General features: G+C 51.9%; 1 protein-coding gene across 1 annotated transcript in view; it reads right to left on the bottom strand.

Moving 5' to 3' along the window:
* Positions 1-22,212, bottom strand: part of lrp2a (low density lipoprotein receptor-related protein 2a) — a 56,643-nt gene that overhangs the window by 30,537 nt on the left and 3,894 nt on the right. The window contains 27 exon segments of the mRNA XM_047046898.1: positions 9-193; positions 708-919; positions 1,845-2,093; positions 3,815-4,195; positions 4,492-4,608; positions 4,951-5,070; positions 5,439-5,678; positions 5,876-6,157; positions 6,742-6,879; positions 7,179-7,309; positions 7,629-7,754; positions 8,342-8,534; positions 9,440-9,643; positions 10,210-10,350; positions 10,476-10,678; positions 10,830-11,036; positions 12,030-12,253; positions 13,338-13,507; positions 14,092-14,220; positions 14,635-14,754; positions 15,465-15,608; positions 16,765-16,881; positions 17,095-17,208; positions 17,304-17,414; positions 18,102-18,218; positions 19,498-19,620; positions 20,160-20,267. Of these exon segments, the coding sequence (XP_046902854.1) occupies positions 9-193; positions 708-919; positions 1,845-2,093; positions 3,815-4,195; positions 4,492-4,608; positions 4,951-5,070; positions 5,439-5,678; positions 5,876-6,157; positions 6,742-6,879; positions 7,179-7,309; positions 7,629-7,754; positions 8,342-8,534; positions 9,440-9,643; positions 10,210-10,350; positions 10,476-10,678; positions 10,830-11,036; positions 12,030-12,253; positions 13,338-13,507; positions 14,092-14,220; positions 14,635-14,754; positions 15,465-15,608; positions 16,765-16,881; positions 17,095-17,208; positions 17,304-17,414; positions 18,102-18,218; positions 19,498-19,620; positions 20,160-20,267 (4,606 nt within the window).

Here is a 22,212-nt window from a genome sequence, read left to right as displayed (position 1 = left end):
GTGCTGACCCGTCTCTGGGGTCCAGGACCAGGCCTCTGGGGTTGGTCACGTTCTGACTGATCAGCACAGTCCGGTGGGTTCCGTCCAGTTTGGACACTTCGATGGTCTCTAGGACGTAGTCCGTCCAGTACAGGTTCCTGCCCACCCAGTCAACAGCCAGGCTCTCCGTCACTGTCACCCCACTGTCAAACACCTGTCAATCACAGTGACACCTGTCAACCACAGTACCACTGACAAGTCACACCATCAGCTGGAGGTCCAGTTTAGGACACAGGCAGAAACTGATTGTGACCCAGTGATATACATTTATAATTTTAAAATGTTGGTTCGGTGTGCCTTTAAAGCTCCTTTAATCGAGATGTTTTCGTTGCACTGTGGTATTCTTTTTTAGTACACTGTGCCTGGTAGCCGAGATGCGGTTATTTTGCGATGTGGCTAATAAAGCTAAATCAACAAAAAAAAGATATTTCCGTGACTCTGACCACTGAAATACTGTTATATACTGGACTTCTATACTTCTGATCCTTGATCAGTACATTGCTTTGTATAAAAGAGTGCTAAATTAATGAAAGGTAAATATGAACACCGTCAGGGAGCCAAGGTAAAAGAGACATAAATATCCTGTCAACAGTATCCCAGAGGCGCATGGGTCTGTCCTCTCAGTCTCATCCTCTTCCAGAGACACAGCGAGGGTCGTTCTGCCTCACCACTGTCCTGTCGCTGCCGTTCTTGTGTGCGCTCCAGATCCGGTCCTGGCTGGTATCAGACCAGTACACGCGATCCGCCACCGAGTCAAAGTCCAGCGCCACGATGTTGCGTCCGTCCCGAACCAGCGAGCGGACCACGTTGGGCTGGGCGATGATGTCGTCCTGCACGATCTGATTCCGGCTGGCGACCAGTAGGAAGGCCTCGCGCGAACCTGCCAACACATGGTGTTTCTAATCCGTCACCTGTGTGTTATTCAATGAAATACCTTCACCTACAGTGAGGAATTACAGGAAATGTATGGGCGAGAGTGAGGGGAGGACATGCCGGAAACAAGTAGGATTCGAACCCAGGCCCTTGCTGTAAGGCCTCAGCCTACGTACGTGGTACACATACTTGCCCTGTGAGCCACCAGGGCACCCCCACACACACACACACACTGTACCTGTGACGCAAGAAACTCCAAAACAACAGCGTCCGGTGAACAGATCTGCTCAGGAATCTAACAGGGTGGATAAATGCGGCCTTGTTGGGAATAAGGGCTTACTGGATTACAGGGCCTTTCAGCAGGTCATCTCTGAGGGAGAAGGCCTCATGTCAGACGCACTCCCCATAAACAGGCCTTTGTTGATAATGATGTCCTAATTACCCCGCAGCAGGTCCAGTGAGTGACACATATGTTATTTGTCTTATCTGGGGAAACCAGAGCAGAGCGGGGAGAGAGCGGGGAGCGAGCGGGGAGGAGAGACAGCGTGCAAGAGCAGATGTCTGTCGGCAACCTCACATCCATTAGCTCCTGTCGCGGAGCCAACCAATCAGAACGCCTCGTGTCTGTGTGGGCCGATCAGATCTGCAGCCATCACTGTTCCCTCACAGAGTGGGTTGACTCCAGCCAGAGCTCATTCCCTCATTTTCTAATTTGCCAGATTCTGTTTTTGGAGGGGGGGGGGGGGGGGGGGGTAACCCGACAAGAACGTTTGGAGACGGTAAGCGGGCCAAGATCATGGAAGCCAACATGGCTCGGATATCAGGGGCTTCAGGGGGAACAACTGTCAACGTGTTGTGAAGAAAACTCCCCTCAGATCCACTGTGGGGTACTTCATCCTCCCAGGGACTACATTACCCATGGTGCCACTCACCCGAGGCCTTGCAGGTGCGTTGGTCTGCCTCCAGAGTGTAGCCGTCCGTGCAGTGGCAGCGGAAGGAGCCTCTCTCGTTGACGCACTCCTGGCTGCACAGCCCAGGAGGGCTGCACTCGTCCACGTCCTCGCAGGTCTTGGAGTCGTTGCTCAGCTGGTAGCCCAGGGGACACGTGCACTGGGCCCCGAACGGCCCCTGGAGGCAGCCGTGGGTGCAGCCCGCGTTGTTGTCCGAGCAGCTCTCCTGGTCTGGGGGGAGGGAGGGAGAGAGGGAATGAGACGACGCCATCCACACATGGTGCCGCAGACACCTTCCAAGCACGGAAGCAAGTCTGAATCTAGACCAGTGACTCTCAACCCTGGTCCTGAGGACTCCTCTGCCCTGCATGTTCTACATGTTTCTGTCTTCCAACATACCTGAATGTCATCATCAGGCTTCCGCAGAGCTTGATGACAACCTGTTTATTTGAGTCAGGTGTGTTGGAGCAGGGAAACGTCCAGAACATGCAGAGCAGGGTTTCGAAACACTGGACTAGACCAATACATTCCTAAGTACAAGCCATGGATCCGGGTATTTAAAGTGATCCCAACGCTACAAGTGAAGCATCATCACAGCATCCTCCCCCTCATCGAGGAGCTCTATGAACGCTCTGCAACACACCACCGCTACAGACAGACTTACTGCTACAGACCATCACATTGATGGCAAAACACGATCGAAGCAGTCTATGAACATTCAGGAGGTTAGTATGGATGGCCAGTTTGGAGGGTGAATCGGGACTACATGCATGAGGTTTAGTGATTGAGGGTTTGTTCCTACCTGGTAAGGGCTCATCTGAAAGCAGTGAGGGGGGGCCAGAGAGGAGAATTACAGATCACTTTCAAATTAAGACATAGCAGATCAACACATGCATGATTTGAACATGAGATCAAGGACACGTAACATAATTCAACATGACAAGAACATGAGACTGACAATGACAATGACATTTGTGACAAGTACTTGGCTTAACACACGAAATGCTGGCATGTACCTAAACATACCACGATGAAATCAAATCAAACAGAATTTGTTTCACAAATAACTGCAAACAACAAACAACGAATGTACGACAGAATTGCATCAAAAATAAACTCAAGTAGTTTGGTGAAGCCGTCTATTTAAGATTAAAAAATATAGTCTCGCTATATGATAACCTAACTTATGTCCAAAAAAGAGAACCAATTTCAGGAGGGAGTCCAATAAAACTGGTTATATCAACATTACTTGTAGGTTTTGTTGCTACACAGTAAAGTTTAAGTGAGATCTAGCTTACTTCTTAGGTAGATCAAAATCAGATCAACAGCACCAGCGTGTAGGCTAGCTACTTTATTTACAGCGGTAGCCGACGCATAAATAGTAGCCTAAAAGAGTGCTATAGGTGTGAGATGGGTTCATTTATCTCCATAAACTTGGCCATGTTGCGGTAAAGAATATGTCAGAGGTAGGCCTACCTTAAGTTTTCTTTCTTACTTTGTTTGCTAAGGTCTTTCGTGCATGCTTTAACGAACTTTAAGGGAATCCTTAGGTATATAAGATAAGGAGAAAACCTTAAATACTTAAGGTAAGATTTAAGGAAACCTTAAGGAAAATAATTGAGGGTGCTTTGTGCTACCGATTATATTTTAAGGAAACCTTAACTCTGACTTTAAGGAAAATCTTAACTTAAGGTGTTTTGTGAAACCGGCCCCTGGCATTTAACTAAACATACCACGATGAAATCAAATCACATGTATGATGTGAAAACAGAGGACAAAAAGCTATTGCTCATGATGTGCAGAAGTATATTTTACAATGTCAGTCGAAGTGCGCGCACAAACATTTCAAAGGGGACTGAATCATTCTGTCAGACAGGAGGGTGCCTCAGTCATTAAGTGAGCTTGGTTTAGCGGCGTCTAGGAAGAGAGCGAGGCAGAGGAGGAACACTTACTGCAGAGAGGAGACTCGTCCGCCCCGTTGGGACAGTCCGGGGTGTTGTCACACACCCGGGTCAGGTTGACACACACGCTGTGCCCTGGGCACTGCCACTGCCAGACGGGGCAGCGGAAGGGCAGCGTGGGGCAGTCTCTCTCGTCACTCATGTCCCTGCAGTCGTTGTCCCCGTCGCACACCCAGCTGGGGAACACACAGTTGCCGTTGTCGCAGCGGAACAGGCCGGTGGCGCAGGTGCGCGGCGGGCAGGCGTGGTGCTCGTCGGAGCCGTCCTCGCAGTCCGGGTGGCCGTCACATTCCCAGGAGGAGGGCACACAGCTGCCGTCCGACTGGCACTGGAACTCTGACTCGTGGTGGCACATGCCAGGGGGCCTGGTGGCTGGGGAACACAGGGACACGCGAACGCTGTCAAACCACGTGTTGGAAGGACTGTACAACTGCCCTACAGTAGCTTGTATTTAAATAATGGTGCGATAGTTTGACCACCTGAAACGTTTACGTTACTTCAGTTTATTTGCTAGTTTGGGTACCTGCATCCATTGAAGGTCAAATCCAGGTGCTTAAAAGACTTTTCAGATCCACAAGACACACAGTAGCATTTGCAGCCATGTCTACATCCTTTCTTATATTCTCAACCTTTCAGACGCACAAATAAAAAAGAAGTTCAATACTCACGACAGCCTGCCTCGTCAGAACGATCGCTGCAGTCGAAGACGTTGTCACAGCGATAGTAGGAGTTGACACACTGGTGTCCGTTGGAACACTTGAACTCAGACGCAGTGCAGTTGTAAACTGAAAGAAGGCAGTATTACACGATTAGACCGAAGCGCTCTTGCGGCACAGACGGAGGAGGTAGAAGCAGTTTAAAATATGCAATCTATGTGTTGTACAATACACAACAAGCTCATAAGATCAAAGGTGTAAGAGGATTATCAAATATGAACGTAAGTGTTTCACAGTACAGTCAATTAACCTCTCCCAGGTCCACAGGACTGGCTAGGCATTCAAGATGTAAGTCCTCCCCATACATTAAGCAGTGAGAAGTAGAGCACAGGGGACCTGCGGGTAGACGAGCGTTGGAATAGACGCTGTGTGTGTTTGTGTGGGACTAGTGTGTGTGTGTGTTGCCCTCACTGCAGCCCTGCTCGTCGGCCCCGTTGGCACAGTCTCTGTCCCCGTCACATACGTAGCTGGGGTCGATGCAGCGGTGGTCTAGGCACTGGAACTGGCCTGGGTGGCAAGTGCCCGTCATGTCTGTCAACACACACACACACACACACACCAGTCACACACACACCAGTCACACACACGCACACACAAAAACAGTCACACACACACCAATCACACAAACACAAATCAGAGACACACACACAAACCAATCAAACCAGTGACACACACAAAAACCAGTCACACACACACAAAGCACTGCCTCCGATCGGACTCCATAACTATTTCCAAACGCTCTTAGTAAGTCTCCAAGCTGACTTAAACAATCTGAGCAAAGCTGACTTTTGAAATAGTCTCCACAAACAACATAGACGTTTGGAAATAGGGCTTTACTCTGAGGGAGTTGTGTGTGTGGTGTTTCCCCGCAGAGCGCTGCCCTGTGTCGGGAGCCTCACCGCAGCTGGCCTCGTCAGAGCCGTCCCCACAGTCGTTGTCTGTGTCACACAGCCAGGTGAGAGGCACACAGCGCTGGTTGGTGCAGGTGAACTGGCTGGCTGAGCAGGTCCCGGGGACCCGGGTGGGGCAGTTCCTCTCGTCGCTGTGGTCGGAGCAGTCGTTGTGCCCGTCGCAGCGCCAGCTGGTGGGCACACAGTGGCCGCTGGCGCACGTGAAGGCCGAGGAGGAGCAGGACGTGTCTGGTGAACAACCAAAACACACATTTTTATATTCCTAAACAAAGTGTGGAGTGACTTTCTCAATCTAATCTATAAGTGATAAGTCTCTTTTTTATATTTGTATTACATTTTATTTCAAGTATTCTACTCTAATCTACTCTACACTGATCTGAAGTCTAACTGACATTTTATCTAAAGACAGACGCGTCCCGCATTACTATGAGTTCCGCAGTTCGCTTCGTCGCTGTTGTCATGGCAATCGTCGGCGCCGTCGCATCTGTAGCTGTGGGGGACGCACTTCCCGTTGGCGCAGGAGAAGGAGTTGGCTCCGCACTGCAGCGTGGGCGGCTCGCTGGACGGGTCGTCCACGCACGCCTGCTGGTCGGGCGCCAGCTTCATGCCGTACGGACAGCCGCACACACGCTGGGAGTCCGGCGCAGGGAAACAGAAATGGCTGCAGTCTCCGTTGGGGTTGATCTCCCTGTTGCAGGAGTTGGAACCTGAGGAGGGGGGTGGAAGGAAGGGGGGGACAGAGGGCGAGGGAGGGGGAGGGAGGGTGAGTGAGAGGGAGGGAGTTACAGGGGGAGAGAGGGGGAGGGAGAGGGAGGGAGGGTGAGAGGGAGGGAGGGAGGGAGGGTGAGAGAGAGGGAGGGAGAGGGAGGGAGGGGGAGAGAGAGGGAGGGAGGTACAGGGGGAGAGAGGGTGAGAGAGAGGGAGGGAGGTACAGGGGGAGAGAGGGGGAGGGAGAGGAGGAGGGAGAGGTAGAGGAGGAGGGAGGGTGAGAGAGAGAGAGAGAGAGAGAGAGAGAGAGAGAGAGAGAGAGAGAGAGAGAGAGAGAGAGAGAGAGAGAGAGAGGGAGGTAGAGGGGGAGGTAGAGAGGGGAGAGAGAGGGAGGGTGGGAGAGAGGGAGGTAAAGAGGGTGAGAGAAGGGAGAGAGGGGGAGGTAGACGGGGAGAGAGAGGGAGGGAGAGGGGGAGAGAGAGGGAGAGGGGGAGAGAGAGAGGTATGATTATCCTGAAAGGGACAGACAAGCGGGGGCTGGAGGACGTGAGTGAGGCGAGCAGCAGCGAGGAAAGCGACCCACCTGTCTGGGAGTAGGAGTTGAAAGACTTGACATGCATGATGTGGCTGATTCCTCTCCGGATGGTCACCATCTCCCCGCCGTCGCTCTTGCGGACACGGACGATGCCACCCAGGCGCCAGTCAGTGAAGTATGCGTAGCCTGAGGAAGCAGAGCAAGACTGCTGTGAAAGACAGGCGGCGAATACCTGAGCGCTACCCCTGACTCTCCCATCATCCCCAGACATCTCAAGGTTAGGATTCCTCAGTAATTACACCCTGGAAGTAGCATCAATCAAAGTCCTTATTACATTCTAGGGATTGACATTTCCATGGCACCAAGGCTCCGATTCATACATCAATGACATGTCTCAATGGCTCTTGTTGGTTGTTACAATCAAACAGCTATGATGGTTCTCTCTGCTTTATTAACTGATTACCATGAAGGTAAGACTCAATTACCCCCAAAGATGGTGAGGCCGAACGGATGAGAGATCTGGGTGATGCGATCCAGGGACAGGCGATTCTGCCCGTCAAAGCTGCTGTGTTCGATCTTATCAAAGAAGGCGTCCACCCAGTACAGGCGCATTGAGCTGGGGGAGGGGGAGGGGGAGGGGGGGGGGGGAGGGGGAGGGTGGCAACATTTAAACACAGTAGCACAAACATTCTATCGGTGGACGGATTACAGATGAACATAAGACGCTTAATTAGGTGTTAGACCAGATGATGTCAGACCACAATGTTAAAACGCAGTCAGAGTTAGTCAACCCAAAACACTCATTTTCTTGCTGACATTCACTGCTTCATTTTGCCCGCAAACAGAGAATTACTGGAAGAGGGAGAGTGCTGTATTGTGCGTCTGGCCGTTATGTTAGGGCCAGCGGGCCAGCGGGCCAAGGACTGTTGGCTCACCTCCAGTCAATGGCCAGGCCGTTGGGCCAGCCAAGCGTTGTGTTTACAATCGACGAGGCATGTGACCCGTCACACCAGGACCTCATAATCTTGGCCGGACGGTACCAGTCTGTCCAGAAAATATACCTGCCACAGAAAAACACACAACGACCAAAAAAATCAAATCTGCGTCAAGTATTGTGATTTGACACATTTACCAACAAGGAAGCCCTTAGCGGGCGCACAAAAGTGACCCATCTTTCATAGGGACTGTGGAACATAGACGGTTTATCGGAGAACTCCACTGGGCTTTTACGTTTAAGCCAAATTCTTAGTGCTCACTACAATACCAGCCTTCATGCTGAACTAATCTAGGCTGGGGGATCCAGAAGCCATGTGGCTTTGGAGCTATTGGAAATAACCTCCACTAGCACCACATAAAGACTCCTTTTATCAGCTGGAGGGTTAAAGCGTGAACGATCTCTGAATGGGTGTGCAGCGCCGACATTGTGGAAGGTGTGACCAGACACAAGTGGCTCGTTTGATAATGTTGTTTTCCGTTCCTAGGGACCCAGGAGGGATTTGGGATGAAAGCGAGGTTTTCTCAGTCTCACTAATGCTCTCTCTGCGTTGTGACTGTCCCCCGACCAGGGCCCTCTAGTGCTGTCCTGACTGCTGACAGGATCTACCCCCACACCCAGCCCCACACCCACACCCACCCCTCCTTCATTTACCCGACGACAGGATGCACTACGATGGACCTGGGGTTGTTCAGGTTGCGTACGATGGCTCTCCTGGACTTGTCGGCCAGTCTCATGACAGAGATGCTCCTGTAGCGCGGGTCGGTCCAGTACAGGTTCTTGGAGATCCAGTCGTAAGCCAGATCCTCCACGCCCTCCACCCGATTGGCTGCCAGCACCTCCCTGCCTGCACAGATCAAAGCAGCGATGACACAGTTTAACACACAGATGAAAGCGGAACATAAGTGGAGTCAATAGGCTGTCAGCCTGTGTTTGCCCCATGTCGACCTGACGGAGGACAAAGGGGCAGGGTAACAGCCCCTAACACAACACCCTAGATCACAGCAGGGCGCTTCATACACTTGATTTATCTATCTATTTAATCATGGATTTATTTTAAGGGTGGGGGAAGAATTAGAGAATTCGTTTTTTCATGGATTACCACATCAGTAACGTATTTCCAGAGGGTTGTACGTTGGAAGATAAATACTGAACCCTCTTGAACTGCTGCACTACAGTGACCCGCCCCGCTGGGTCTAAGCTGTTCCAGGGGCAGCGCTCTGCTGGCGTTGCTCTGGGTTACGGGATCACTTCCCGGCCGCCCGTGCCCCCTGTCATCCTTCCCCCAGAGTACCAGTCGGCCCCCGCTAACCCTCCCCTAACTCCTCCCCCAAGCCCTCCCCCTAACTCCTCCCCCTAGCCCTCCCCTAACTCCTCCCCCTAGCCCTCCCCTAACTCCTCCCCCTAGCCCTCCCCTGACTCCTCCGCCTAGCCCTCCCCTGACTCCTCCCCCTAGCCCTCCCCTAACTCCTCCCCCTAGCCCTCCCCTGACTCCTCCCCCTAGCCCTCCCCTGACTCCTCCCCCTAGCCCTCCCCTAACTCCTCCTCCTAGCCCTCCCCTAACTCCTCCCCCTAGCCCTCCCCTAACTCCTCCCCCTAGCCCTCCCCTAACTCCTCCCCCTAGCCCTAGTTTTTCAACAACAAAAATGAGTCAACAGCCACCCTACACTGAGAATAAACACGTTTGATTGTGAATTCAACGATGAACAGAAATCGAATTGGAAATCCATCCCATCAACGTGCCATCCGCACCTGTGCCGTCCACTCTCTGCTTGTAGATGATGTCTTTGGCCGTGTCTGAGAAGAAGATGGCGTCTTCCTCAGCACTGAAGTCCACCCCAACAAAGTAGGAGGGCGTCCCGGTGATGGGCAGGATGACGTCCTCCTGGGAGGACAGGTTGAAGGGGATCCCTCGGACCGCCAGCTGGCTGGAGAAGAGCAGGAACTGACGCACAGCTGTGGAGGACACAGGAGAGACACAGGGGAGAGAGACACACAGGTGAGAGACAGGGGAGAGAGACAGGGGAGACACACACAGGAGAGACAGGAGAGAGACACACAGGAGAGACACACAGGGGAGAGAGACAGGGGAGAGAGACACACAGGTGAGAGACAGGGGAGAGAGACACACGGGAGACAAGGCCTTTGAGACACTGCTAGGAACAGACAAAGGGCTTGACTTCTTCAGTGGTAAAGCATTCGACTGCATGTTCGCAGGTTCAACACCAACCACTGTTTTTGTTGGACACAAGTATCAGCTAAATGAACATTATTCCTGTAAAAAGGGCTATACAAATGAAGATTGATTTTGATTTGGAAGTTTGACGGTAGACAAACTGTCAGATGACAGGACTTGTTCAACTGGACACGGGTTGTATTTGTAATCCCACCCAGAGAACAAAACTTATTGAAGAAAATCCATTAAGGAGCACAAACAACCTTGGGCTTAGTCTGAAGTGTGACCTCTGAACCCACCACCAGCGACAACGACTACCTATCACAGTCCAGCGCAGGTCTCTTACCCACACATCTCTTGCCATCTGCGTGAAGATCGTAGCCCATCCGGCACTTGCAGCGGTAACCCAGGCCTCCGTTGTCACTCCTGTGGCTGAGAACACAGATCTGCTCACAGCCACCCCTGTCTGTGCCACACGGGTTGGACACTGGAACGAAACAAAGTCTCAGAAACTGTCTGCACTGGGGGCCTTCTGAGGCTTGAGAAGGCTGTTTGAGGACCCACTCAGCGTCGTGGAAGCGTGCTTTTGGATGTGAGCGCTGTGTTGCTCACCGTAGGGCTGTCTGAGCTGGTGGATGACCGCCACGCCGTGCGGGTTCTGGGCCGTGGTGTACAGCACCTGAGGGCTCCTGTCGGAGAACTTGTTGGCTTTCATCACCGCCATCTTGGTCCAGTCGGTGTAGTAGACCGTGTGCTCGAACAGACTGATGCCAAAGGGGTGAGGGATGACAGCCCCTCCATGGACCACTGTTTTCCTGAAACGGACACAAACAAGCCGTTTGAGATCCTCCCAAGCCGGCTGTACAGTAGCTGCATCTTCCCACAAGGTACATCAAGGCGACCGTTTTCGGAGTTGGACCTCGACAACGCCGACCCCGGAAAAGAACGGTGTGTAACCGTAGTTACCTGTGAAGGCCGTCGTAGGTTGTGGTCTCGATGTAGTCATAGCGACTGTCCACCCAGTAGACCCGCTGGGCCTCCAGGTCCAGGGTGATCCCGGCCGGCCAGCCCAGCTTGGTTCTGATGATGCCGTAGCGGTTGGAGCCGTCCATGTAGGCCCGCTCCAGACCCGGCTCTCCGTTCAGAGAGTCCCAGTCAGAGAAGAACATGTAGCTGGACACAGACACACAGGTCCAGAGTTAGCCTGCTAGCTAGCTAGTTAGCATCTACATGATACGTGACACTGACACACAGGTCCACAGATAGCCTGCTAGCTAGCTAGTTAGCATCTACATGATACGTGACACAGACACACAGGTCCACAGATAGCCTGCTAGCTAGCTAGTTAGCATCTACATGATACGTGACACAGACACACAGGTCCAGAGTTAGACTGCTAGCTAGCTAGTTAGCATCTACATGATACGTGACACAGACACACAGGTCCACAGATAGCCTGCTAGCTAGCTAGTTAGCATCTACATGATACGTGACACAGACACACAGGTCCAGAGTTAGCCTGCTAGCTAGCTAGCATCTACATGATACGTGACACAGACACACAGGTCCAGAGTTAGCCTGCTAGCTAGCTAGCATCTACATGATACGTGACACAGACACACAGGTCCACAGATAGCCTGCTAGCTAGCTAGCATCTACATGATACGAGACACAGACACAGCTGTGTATGCGCTTCCGTGAGAGCCATCCACTATCTGAGAAAGTTTAGAATTCAAGACAGGATTTCCTTTTTTTCAAGAAGAGTTCAAGAAGAGGTCCAATGACTGTGCCTTTGTATCCCTAGTTTAGGGATACAGTCAATCGCTCTAAATCCCATATCAACAGATAAACTGTCCTTTCATTGTCACTTCTCAATCTACCTTGGGCCACCTGTGGCCCATCCTATCTTCTTGAACTGTACTATTGGATTACAACCAGGGTCATCACTTTTATTGCTCCTGGCTAATCCCCCCCACCCCCTACCCCCCCACCCCCCCCACCCCCTCCCCCCCACCCCCTCCCAGGACAATCAGCTAATCTCTTACACACACACACACTCTTATTATTCCCTAGCGATCAAGCACGACAGACAGAGAGAGAGGGGAGGAGAGGATGTATGGATGGGCGACCGGACGGAGGAGGAGGAGGAGAGGAGGATATGCTCACCCCACTGTCGGGTCCACAGCCAGTCCTCTTGGGTTTCCCAGGTTCTCTGCCATCAGCGTGACCCGGTTGTTCCCGTCAAAGTCCACCATGTCGATCCTGTTGACGCTGGCCTCCACCACGTACAGTTTACTGTTCACCCAGTCCACTGCCAGGTTCTCAGGGTAGTCAACCGATACGTTCAAAACCACCTGCAGGTTGGTACCGTCCATGTCCACCGAAAACACCTGCCCACAAAAGAGAGCTTTGTTGTCAAGAAGGAGATTGCGCCTTGGGTGGTTAGCTACAATTTCCGGAAATGCATGGAGACAAAAAGCAGACTTAAGAAACATTGATGAGATGTACCATGGTACAGTGGCCACGAGATGCGCTATGACAAAGCAAGCTGCGGCAATTTACTTTTGTCAAACTATTGACCACTTCATTTGTTCCGTTCAATTTTTGTGTTGCTGGAAGCACTTTTAAACTGTTACCCCCCCCCCACCCCCCACCCCCCCCCCCCCACACACACACACACACACATTCTAAGATGGCACCAGTTTCTCAGGCTTGAAGCATTGGCACTGAGCACCTAGCGGGGGATAACTGCTCTTTACAGCTTTGACTGTTTGGAAATGAGATCCAGACGACTAAAAAGCAGGATTTTCAGCTGACCTGTTTAAAGAGAAACTAAAGATGTGAAAGTAGCCTGCTAGTTTAACCTCCCGGGTGTGTTCACATGCCCTGTCTGTGGGGCCTCCACTGCAAACCCACTCCCCCTGCCCACTCAGAGGTGGCTGGGACACAGAGATACCAGGCTCCCACCATCTCCCTGCGTTTAAGCTTCAGGGCCCAGGATCAAACACCGTCGAAGCCAGGGGAGACAGGGAGGAAAGGCATCGGAGCTGGCCAGAGAATGCATATGGCTTGCTTTTAAAAGAGCGGCCTTGCTGAAAACAAATACAGCGTGATTACTTTGAACGTGATCCGGTTACAAGAACCGGCACAGCGGCATGCGAACATCATACGCAGTATATCAGGCCCTTTTTAAGATAGGGATGTTAGGATTTCACTCCAGGTCTACTTCCCCTCACTGGTCTCATGGGAGACAACAGCTCTCGCTTTATTACTGTATCAGCAGCGCCGGAATCTCCAGAGATCTGTCGAAGAATTCCTACTGCCAGGGCAGGTTCCTGTTTAAGCCAAGCATTTCCCCCAAACGATAAGCTTGTCTATCCTCTGGACTGTAAGGGCATTAGAAATCCAGCCCTGACGGCTTCATGGGGAATGCATTGATAATGGGGATTGGATGAGAAGTCGGTGTTGCGTTACCTTGTTCTGAATGGTATCTGTCCAGAAGAGCCGTCTGAGGAGGTAGTGGTAGTCCACTCCCACGGCCGCCCCTCTGTTCTGGGAGTGGACCAGGGTGCGCAGGCTGTGCCCGTGGATGTCACCCAGCATCAGGTCCCTGCCGTTAGAGAACACCAGCAAGGGAGCGGCAGCTACAACAGGAAAGAACATCTTCATTCACCTGACAAACTTCTATATGTTAGTTTGTTCATATTATATTCAGTGTAAATTCTGGAATTCTGTTTATACACAAGTATTCTCAGATTTGACACACGCAAATGAGTTACGTTGGTTTATTTTCCTCAATAGAACGGTGAGATCTTATTCAGCTAAGACACGTAGCTCTGCCCTCCCAGCAGCCTCTCTCCCCTGGCTGCAGGCTCAGAGGCAGAGTGGTCTCTTGTCTCTCGGTCAACAGCCATTCTCTGCTCCACAGAGGCAGACGTCTGGCTAAAACAACATTCAGTGCGCAACGATGCACCAGAAAGCAGAGCAGGATAGCCAGAGGGGCTGACAGACAGGGGAACAACTCAGGGCTGAGAGGGGCCTGGCTGGAAGCTGGAAGCAGCGTTCAAACGCAGCTTGTCCAGACAGAGAGAGAGAAAGAGAGACAGAGAGAGAGAGACAGAGAGAGAGAGAGACAGAGAGAGAGAGGGAAAGAGGGAGATAAACAGAGAGACAGAGAGACAGAGAGACAGAGAGACAGACAGTGACAGAGAGAGAGAGGGTTGCTCACAGGAGGTGTTGGCGCGACAGTATCGGTGCTGCTCCAGAACGTAGCCCTCCCTGCAGCTGCAGTGGTGGCTTCCTATCCTGTCCTCACACAGCTGGTCGCACACGCCCCACATGGTGCAGTCGTTAAAGTCTGGAAGACCCAATCAACAGACAGATTAGAGGGTCTTCGGTTTACATTTATTTCTCAACACATATAATAATTACCCACAAAGTATGAAGTTGTAACTCAGCTGTATTGTAACATGTAACGAGTATTGTTTATGTTTTTAGAACTCTACCATGAAACAGTCATCTGAAAAAAAATGCCAGATGAGTGCCTTGGGCCTTTTTGCTTTTTGGAAAGTATCAAGTCAGTTTGTGTCATTGGGTGTGAGTGAAAAGTGTGTGATATTTATGTGGCTACTAAATACAGACAGTTCCTTGACTCTGACCACCGAAACACTGTAGATCTGTGCACTTTTGATCCTTGCTCTTCCACTGTACGTTCTACATGCATTATTTGACATTGTGTGGTTAACTGGAGGAAACGTAGACATGTATTTACCAGCGCAGGACCGGCTGTCGTTGCTGTTGACGACGTATCCTGACGGACAGGAGCAGGCCCCGCCCTCGGGAGAGGCGTGGCAGCGATGCTCACAGCTCAGAGACGGACACCTCCAGATGCCTGACCGCCACACACACACACACACACACAGCATCGCCACACACACACACACACACAGCATCGCCACATACACACACACACACACACACACACACAGCATCACCACACACACACACACACACACAGCATTGCCACATACACACACACACACACAGCATCGCCACATACACACACACACACACAGCATCGCCACACACACACACAGCATCGCCACATACACACACACACACACACAGCATCGCCACATACACACACACACACACAGCATCGTCAACAACAGGAGCGTGGGAAAGTGGTCCGAACCACAGCCCAGGTTTTGTATAAATGAACACAATTTAATTCAATGTAGTTACATGCAGACGTGTGTGTGTGCGTGTGTGAGGGTGTGTGAGTGTGTGTGAGTGTGTGTGTGCGTGTGAGTGTGTGTGTGTGTCACGGCCACAGCCGTCCCCCTTGTGTTTGGTTTTGCCCTGCCCTAGAGTTTCCCTGTGTTTCCCTCTTTTGTGTCCCGTCTTTGTCTTGTCCTTACCCTTGTCATCGTGAGTTCCCTGTTACCCTGTCTGTCCCTGTCTGTTCCTGTTTTGAGAAATTAAACCCTTTGTTTGACGCCATGTTTACCTACTCTCCTGCGCTTGGGTCCTACCACTCCGCGTGAGTGTGCGTGAGTGTGCGTGAGTGTGCGTGAGAGTGCGTGTGTGTGTTTTACTAACTGCAGTTGCGTCCAGCGGTGGTGTTGGTCTCGTCCCCCCCCCCGGGGCAGTGGTTCAGCCCGTCACACAGCTGCTCCATGGGGATACACAGGCCTGAGGACGGGCACGGCCACTCTCCAGGGTAGCACTCGCGTGGGACATTATCTACACACAACAGGAGGGAGAGCTGCAATCAGGGTCTCTCGCCCACAGAGAGGGAGAGCTGCAATCAGAGTATCTCGCCCAGAGAGAGGGCGAGCTGCATTTGGGGTCTCTCGCCCAGAGAGAGGGAGAGCTGCATTTCGGGTCTCTCGCCCAGAGAGAGGGAGAGCTGCATTGGGGGTCTCTCGCCCAGAGAGAGGGCGAGCTGCATTCGGGGTCTCTCACCCAGAGAGAGGGCGAGCTGCATTTGGGGTCTCTCGCCCAGAGAGAGGGCGAGCTGCATTTGGGGTCTCTCGCCCAGAAGCAGAGAAAGAGAAAGCAATGAGAGAATTCCAAAAGGAGTTTGACACATGTCACAATAGTGGGTTTGACGAAGCCGACACAATGTGTGAGGTATGCAGCTGGGACAGGCAGCCTTATCTCCGGAGGAATGTTCAGCTGAACTCAAGGGCAGGGCGACTCAGACTTCATTGTCTGGGGGGGGTGGAACGGTCCCTTTAAATCTCCAAGGGGGGGCCGAGCTTTGAGAGGGTCACATGGGAGTGGTGAGGGCTTCTGCAGCCCATCTTCTAAAAACACACACTCTTCACCGCAGCGTGGAGGAATTCAAAAGCCCTTTGGAGGGCTGAACAATCTTGTGCCACAAAGAGGCATTTGAATAACACACTTAAAGGGGCACAAGCATTGCGCCCCGCTAACCCCGACCAACCATGGAGACTGGAGGTGAACCGGGTTCACACAGAGCTGCGTTTCGCCCTCATTCAAGAGGAGCTCTGCTACGACAGCCACACGTTTCCTCCCGGCGGCTGGGCCCTGCTCTGCATGAGGAGGGGGGCAGCTCTGGGCCCTGCTCTGCATGAGGAGGGGGGTAGCTCTGGGCCCTGCTCTGCATGAGGAGGGGGGCAGCTCTGGGCCCTGCTCTGCATGAGGAGGGGGGCAGCTCTGGGCCCTGCTCTGCATGAGGAGGGGGACAGCTCTGGGCCCTGCTCTGCATGAGGAGGGGGGCAGCTCTGGGCCCTGCTCTGCATGAGGAAGGGGGCAGCTCTGGGCCCTGCTCTGCATGAGGAGGGGGGCAGCTCTGGGCCCTGCTCTGCATGAGGAGGGGGGCAGCTCTGGGCCCTGCTCAGAGAAGTGTCCTGACAGTCGGAGGGATCCATACCACAGCCTTTTTCGTCTGCGTTGTCTTCGCAGTCGTCCTCGCCGTCACAGAGCCAGACCTGGTGGATGCAGCGTCCGCTGGGGCAGGTGAAGTAGCTGCCTCGGCAGGTGGGGTAGGCTGCAGGGACGACAGCAGCACGCAGAGACGCTCAGAGGGAGGCAGAGGTAAGGGGAGTAATCCTTGTATGAAAGGGTTCGGATGAGAGTTGCCTTCGAGGGGGTGAGAGATGAAGAGAAGAGGTGGGAGGGAGGGATGGATGGGGGAGGAGGATGAGAGGGAGGGAGGGATGTGAGGGAGAGGGTAGAAGGAGAGTTGGGCGGAGCTACGTACTGCAGTTCTGCTCGTCGCTCCTGTCCCCGCAGTCGTCGTCATGGTCACAGACGTAGCGCTGAGGGACACACTCCCCGTTGCGACACTGGAAAAGGCCGGCGCTGCAGTGTTGTGCTGGAGAAACACCACAGACCTTCAAGCTCCCCTCCTCCTCAGTCTTTTGAGTCATGGAGTGAGCTTTGCACTGTCAGAGTTCACCGGACACTTACTGCAATTAGCCTCGTCGGATCCATCCCGACAATCCAGCGACTGGTCACAGCGCTGACTCTGGTTGTAACAGGCGCCGTTAGCACACCTCAGCGCTGAGCACTCTGGGTAGTCTGGGGACAGGGAGACACAAATAACAGCCGAGGATCAGACACGTCTAGCAGGCTGACTATGTTACACTCTAAAGTACGCGCCACGGTAAAACAGAGGGGCTCTTCAAGGTAACCACTGAAGCAGCCTTACTGCTGGGTGCCGAGCACGTTTAATCTCATTAACTGTGTCATGAATCAAACTCCTTGAACCTTTTGGGTTACATGTCAAATATACCTTTGGCTTTCTCACCTTGAAATCAGAGTGGGGCCCGGCTGACAGCCCCAAAGATCACTCGTGAGTGTTACACTATCATCCCACACTAGAGACACTTGTCAAAGGCTAATGAGGAGGATAAAAGACTCAAGTTTCCTATTAACACCACCAGCACCTACAGCATTCTTTCTGCCATCGTGCGATTACCGCAATGCACTGTGACTCCACCATGTCGGCACAATAATGGAATAGCAACTGAACTTCAGCTTGACTAATCCACCAAGGAATCCGCAATCAACCTCTGACAACAAGAAGCATATTGTGGCCCATTCTGTCATTCAACGAGCCTCTTAATCTGAACCAATTGATTAAAATGCCACGGAAGCCTACAGCACAGAGGGTGAGCCATGCTGGAGGGTGTTGGGGGGAGAGGGGGTGTGTGGGGGGGAGGGTGTTGGGGGGAGAGGGGGTGTGTGGGGGGGAGGGTGTCTTACGGCAGTCTCTCTCGTCAGAGCCGTCGGAGCAGTCAGGGAGCCGGTCACACCTGAACTCTCCCGGGATACAGGCTCCACTGCTGCAGCTGAACTGCCCGCTGGTGCATGTCCGTCCAGCTGGAGGGAGAGTAGCCAGAAACAGCCACAAGTGTCAAAGGTTTTCCCATTTCTCTCTGATGTTTGATCTTTAACTTGACATTTGGGACCCACTCGTGAATTCATACCCCCAAAAACCCCCACATGAAACGCGTCTAATGGTGTGGGGCCGACTGCACTGATCCTGGGGAGTGACACAGGAAGGGGGAGGTGACAGGGTGAAACAGGAAGGGGCAGGTGACAGGGTGAAACAGAAAGGGGCAGGTGAGAGGGTGAAACAGGAAGGGGGAGGTGAGAGGGTGAAACAGGAAGGGGGAGGTGACAGGGTGAAACAGGAAGGGGGAGGTGACAGGGTGAAACAGGAAGGGGCAGGTGAGAGGGTGAAACAGGGAGGGGCAGGTGAGAGGGTGAAACAGGAAGGGGCAGGTGACAGGGTGAAACAGGAAGGGGCAGGTGAGAGGGTGAAACAGGGAGGGGCAGGTGAGAGGGTGAAACAGGAAGGGGCAGGTGACAGGGTGAAACAGGAAGGGGGAGGTGACAGGGTGAAACAGGAAGGGGCAGGCGAGAGGGTGAAACAGGAAGGGGGAGGTGAGAGGGTGAAACAGGGAGGGGCAGGTGAGAGGGTGAAACAGGAAGGGGGAGGTGACAGGGTGAAACAGGAAGGGGGAGGTGACAGGGTGAAACAGGAAGGGGCAGGCGAGAGGGTTAAACAGGAAGGGGGAGGTGAGAGGGTGAAACAGGAAGGGGCAGGTGACAGGGTGAAACAGGAAGGGGGAGGTGACAGGGTGAAACAGGAAGGGGGAGGTGACAGGGTGAAACAGGAAGGGGCAGGTGAGAGAGTGAAACAGGGAGGGGCAGGTGAGAGGGTGAAACAGGGAGGGGCAGGTGACAGGGTGAAACAGGAAGGGGGAGGTGACAGGGTGAAACAGGAAGGGGCAGGTGAGAGGGTGAAACAGGAAGGGGGAGGTGACAGGGTGAAACAGGAAGGGGGAGGTGACAGGGTGAAACAGGAAGGGGCAGGTGAGAGGGTGAAACAAGAAGGGGCAGGTGACAGGGTGAAACAGGAAGGGGGAGGTGACAGGGTGAAACAGGAAGGGGCAGGTGACAGGGTGAAACAGGGAGGGGCAGGTGAGAGGGTGAAACAGTAAGGGGCAGGTGACAGGTTGAAACAGGAAGGGGCAGGTGACAGGGTGAAACAGGAAGGGGGAGGTGACAGGGTGAAACAGGAAGGGGGAGGTGACAGGGTGAAACAGGAAGGGGGAGGTGACAGGGTGAAACAGGAAGGTGAGAGGGGACTCACGGCAGTGATGGCGCTCGTCCGAGCCGTCCTCACAGTCCTCTTCGTCGTCACACAGCCACACGTCTGGGATGCACTCGCCGTCACTCAGACACTGGAAGTGATTCCCGTCACACGTCACATGACCTGAGAACACACGCACATCATCAAACAGAATATCACACAGAAACTACTCAGAGCCTACTCTCCTGCACTTGGGTCCTAGCCCACCACTCTGCAGAACACTCACAGAATATCACACAGATCATCACTTAATATCTACTCGACGGGCTTCTTGGTGCCACAGTCAGAAAAAGTAAAAAAAGGAAGATTTCTTTTTTCCTCCAGAATAGAGGTGATTACATTGTCTCTATCCACCTAAGGCATCATATAAGCCCTGTGAATGTATGTTTTATTTGTGTGTCGCTTTGGATAAAAGTATCTGTATTATGACTAAATGTTTCGAGTTAGGATCAAATCCCAGCCCCTGACACTACAGGTGAGTCGTCTAGGTTAGAGAACTCACCACAGTCACTGATCTGAGTCGTCTAGGTTAGAGAACTCACCACAGTCACTGATCTGAGTCGTCTAGGTTAGAGAACTCACCACAGTCACCCATCTGAGTCGTCTAGGTTAGAGAACTCACCACAGTCACTCATCTGAGTTGTCTAGGTTAGAGAACTCACCACAGTCACTTTCATCTGAGTCGTCTGTGCAGTCGGACGTTCCATCGCAGCGCCAGTTTTCTGGGATACAATGTCCTGTCCCACAGCGAAACTGATATGATTCACATCCTTCAAGCCAAACACAAAATGTTGTTTAATAATAATAATAATATAATAATCACTTATAACTTTAACCCAAGGTTATTTAATTTCTAATCCGTTTATTAATCCCATAATAAACATTCCTTCTCAGCCGTCCTTCACAAACATAGTCAATAAATAAACACAAAGACCTCTTCTTTAATCAAATCACTTTGAGGCGTATTAGGGAATGTCTGGTACTGATGGAGGGTGGTGTTAACAGCATCGACAGGCCTCGGGGATGAGCATGCCTGCCATCCTCCCAGACAGTTACACAACAGCACACTCATCCCAAGCCTCCTTTTGATCTTCTAACTGAGTGGCATCTCAGGAGATAAGGTACCACCACTCCACCTTCCCCGACGGGCTCCAGGAGATACCGACGGGAGCAGCATAGTTCAGTGGCAGAGCGTTCCGTCAGACGCGTACCATACAGGAATGCGCAATTCTGATTGTCTCTCTCTGACAACCTGATTTATGGTGCATGCGGTTCCTTGTCAGTAATGTAATTGGGATAAATAGTGGTACCGGGTGGTACCGCAAACCCTCAAACCCAAATTCTTTGCTGAGGGAGAAGTGAGGTGGTGGTTGGTGGTGCATGCCTGGGGTTGGTGGTCTTATCCGCTACCTTCAAACTCCCTCCCTTCTTGGTCAAACGTGCAGGGGATGAGACAGGTTGTTTGTTTTTTGAGCCAACTTCTCAGCTCCTAAGCAAACAGGAGACACTGGCCCCTAATAAAGAACCAAATTCGTAGGCCTGATTTCTTTAAATTCTTAATTACATTCAATCACACATTTTAATAAATCTACAACCACCTGTCAGTGCAACTCAAATTTAAACACTTCCACATAGTTAAAATGCTAACATGCTTTAACATTAACGTATAAACAGCTAAATAAATTCATATGATTTACCCATCATGTAAATCAAAAGTGTCAATGCCTAAAACTATAACTGACAGACAGACAGTACTTGGAACAGCCGTCTCTTGCTCTTTGTTGCATCTAGGATCGGCAGTGCCTATCAGCTTTCCAGAACACCACCCTCCCACGCTAAGATCTCCCACATCACAACAAAATTACCTCAAATTCCAGTTGTGTTGGAGCAACTCACACGATAAGGATATGACAAGAACAGGGTCAGTTGTGAACTTGAAATAATCGCGGTTGTTACTGTGGCGCGTTGGCGTCTACGTGTGCTTCAAAACAACGTTTAGCGTGACGATCACAGAACACACGCTTAGACAAAAGCAAAGAGATGATTCAGTCTTGCCCTTCAACACGCACAGAAAGAAAATAAGAGTTGTCTGAAAAAACCTCAACCCCCATTCGTTTGACTGATGCTGTGTGAGCGGACAGCTCGTTGTAGGAGAGTCAGCGGTTTCTCATCTCCTTTATGTAATGTGCTCTTTAAAGATGGATCACTTCCACTTGAGTAGTGGGGTCGAAGCCCGTGCTACTGCACTAAAAGCGTTACGAGGGCCTTCTCGTATCATGACGTCTCGTCTCAGATTAATTAGCCCACACCACCACCAACCACTTTCAAAGCACGCCAGCCAAATGGGCTTCATATTTAACTCCTTCAGCAGCCAATTGGGAGGCAAGACTTTTTCCTGCTCAGTTTACTAATGATAAAATTGCTCCCCCGTCAGCTCAAAGGCAGCCTTTGTTGCGAGTCAATGATCCTTGGAGGCTGTAGCATCATCTGTAACATGGCAGGTAGGACAATCAGAGCATACAGTATCACGGCCACAGTCCTGGGCACTGTCCTGGGCACGGCGACACCACTGAGACAGCTCAGTTCCCTGGGACGTCTCTCAGTACGTCCGCCGTCTGAGGGCACTCACAAGTCAAAGTACAACAGTTTTAGTATGAAAGAAAACTGTGTTGACCAACCTAAACATGAATAATAGGTTCAAAAGGGAAAGATGAC

The sequence above is a fragment of the Hypomesus transpacificus genome, chromosome 23, assembly GCF_021917145.1.
Source record: "Hypomesus transpacificus isolate Combined female chromosome 23, fHypTra1, whole genome shotgun sequence".
Taxonomy (NCBI): domain Eukaryota; kingdom Metazoa; phylum Chordata; class Actinopteri; order Osmeriformes; family Osmeridae; genus Hypomesus; species Hypomesus transpacificus.
The sequence above is the reverse complement of the archived record's forward strand: the minus strand, read 5'-3'. Positions and strand labels throughout refer to the sequence as shown.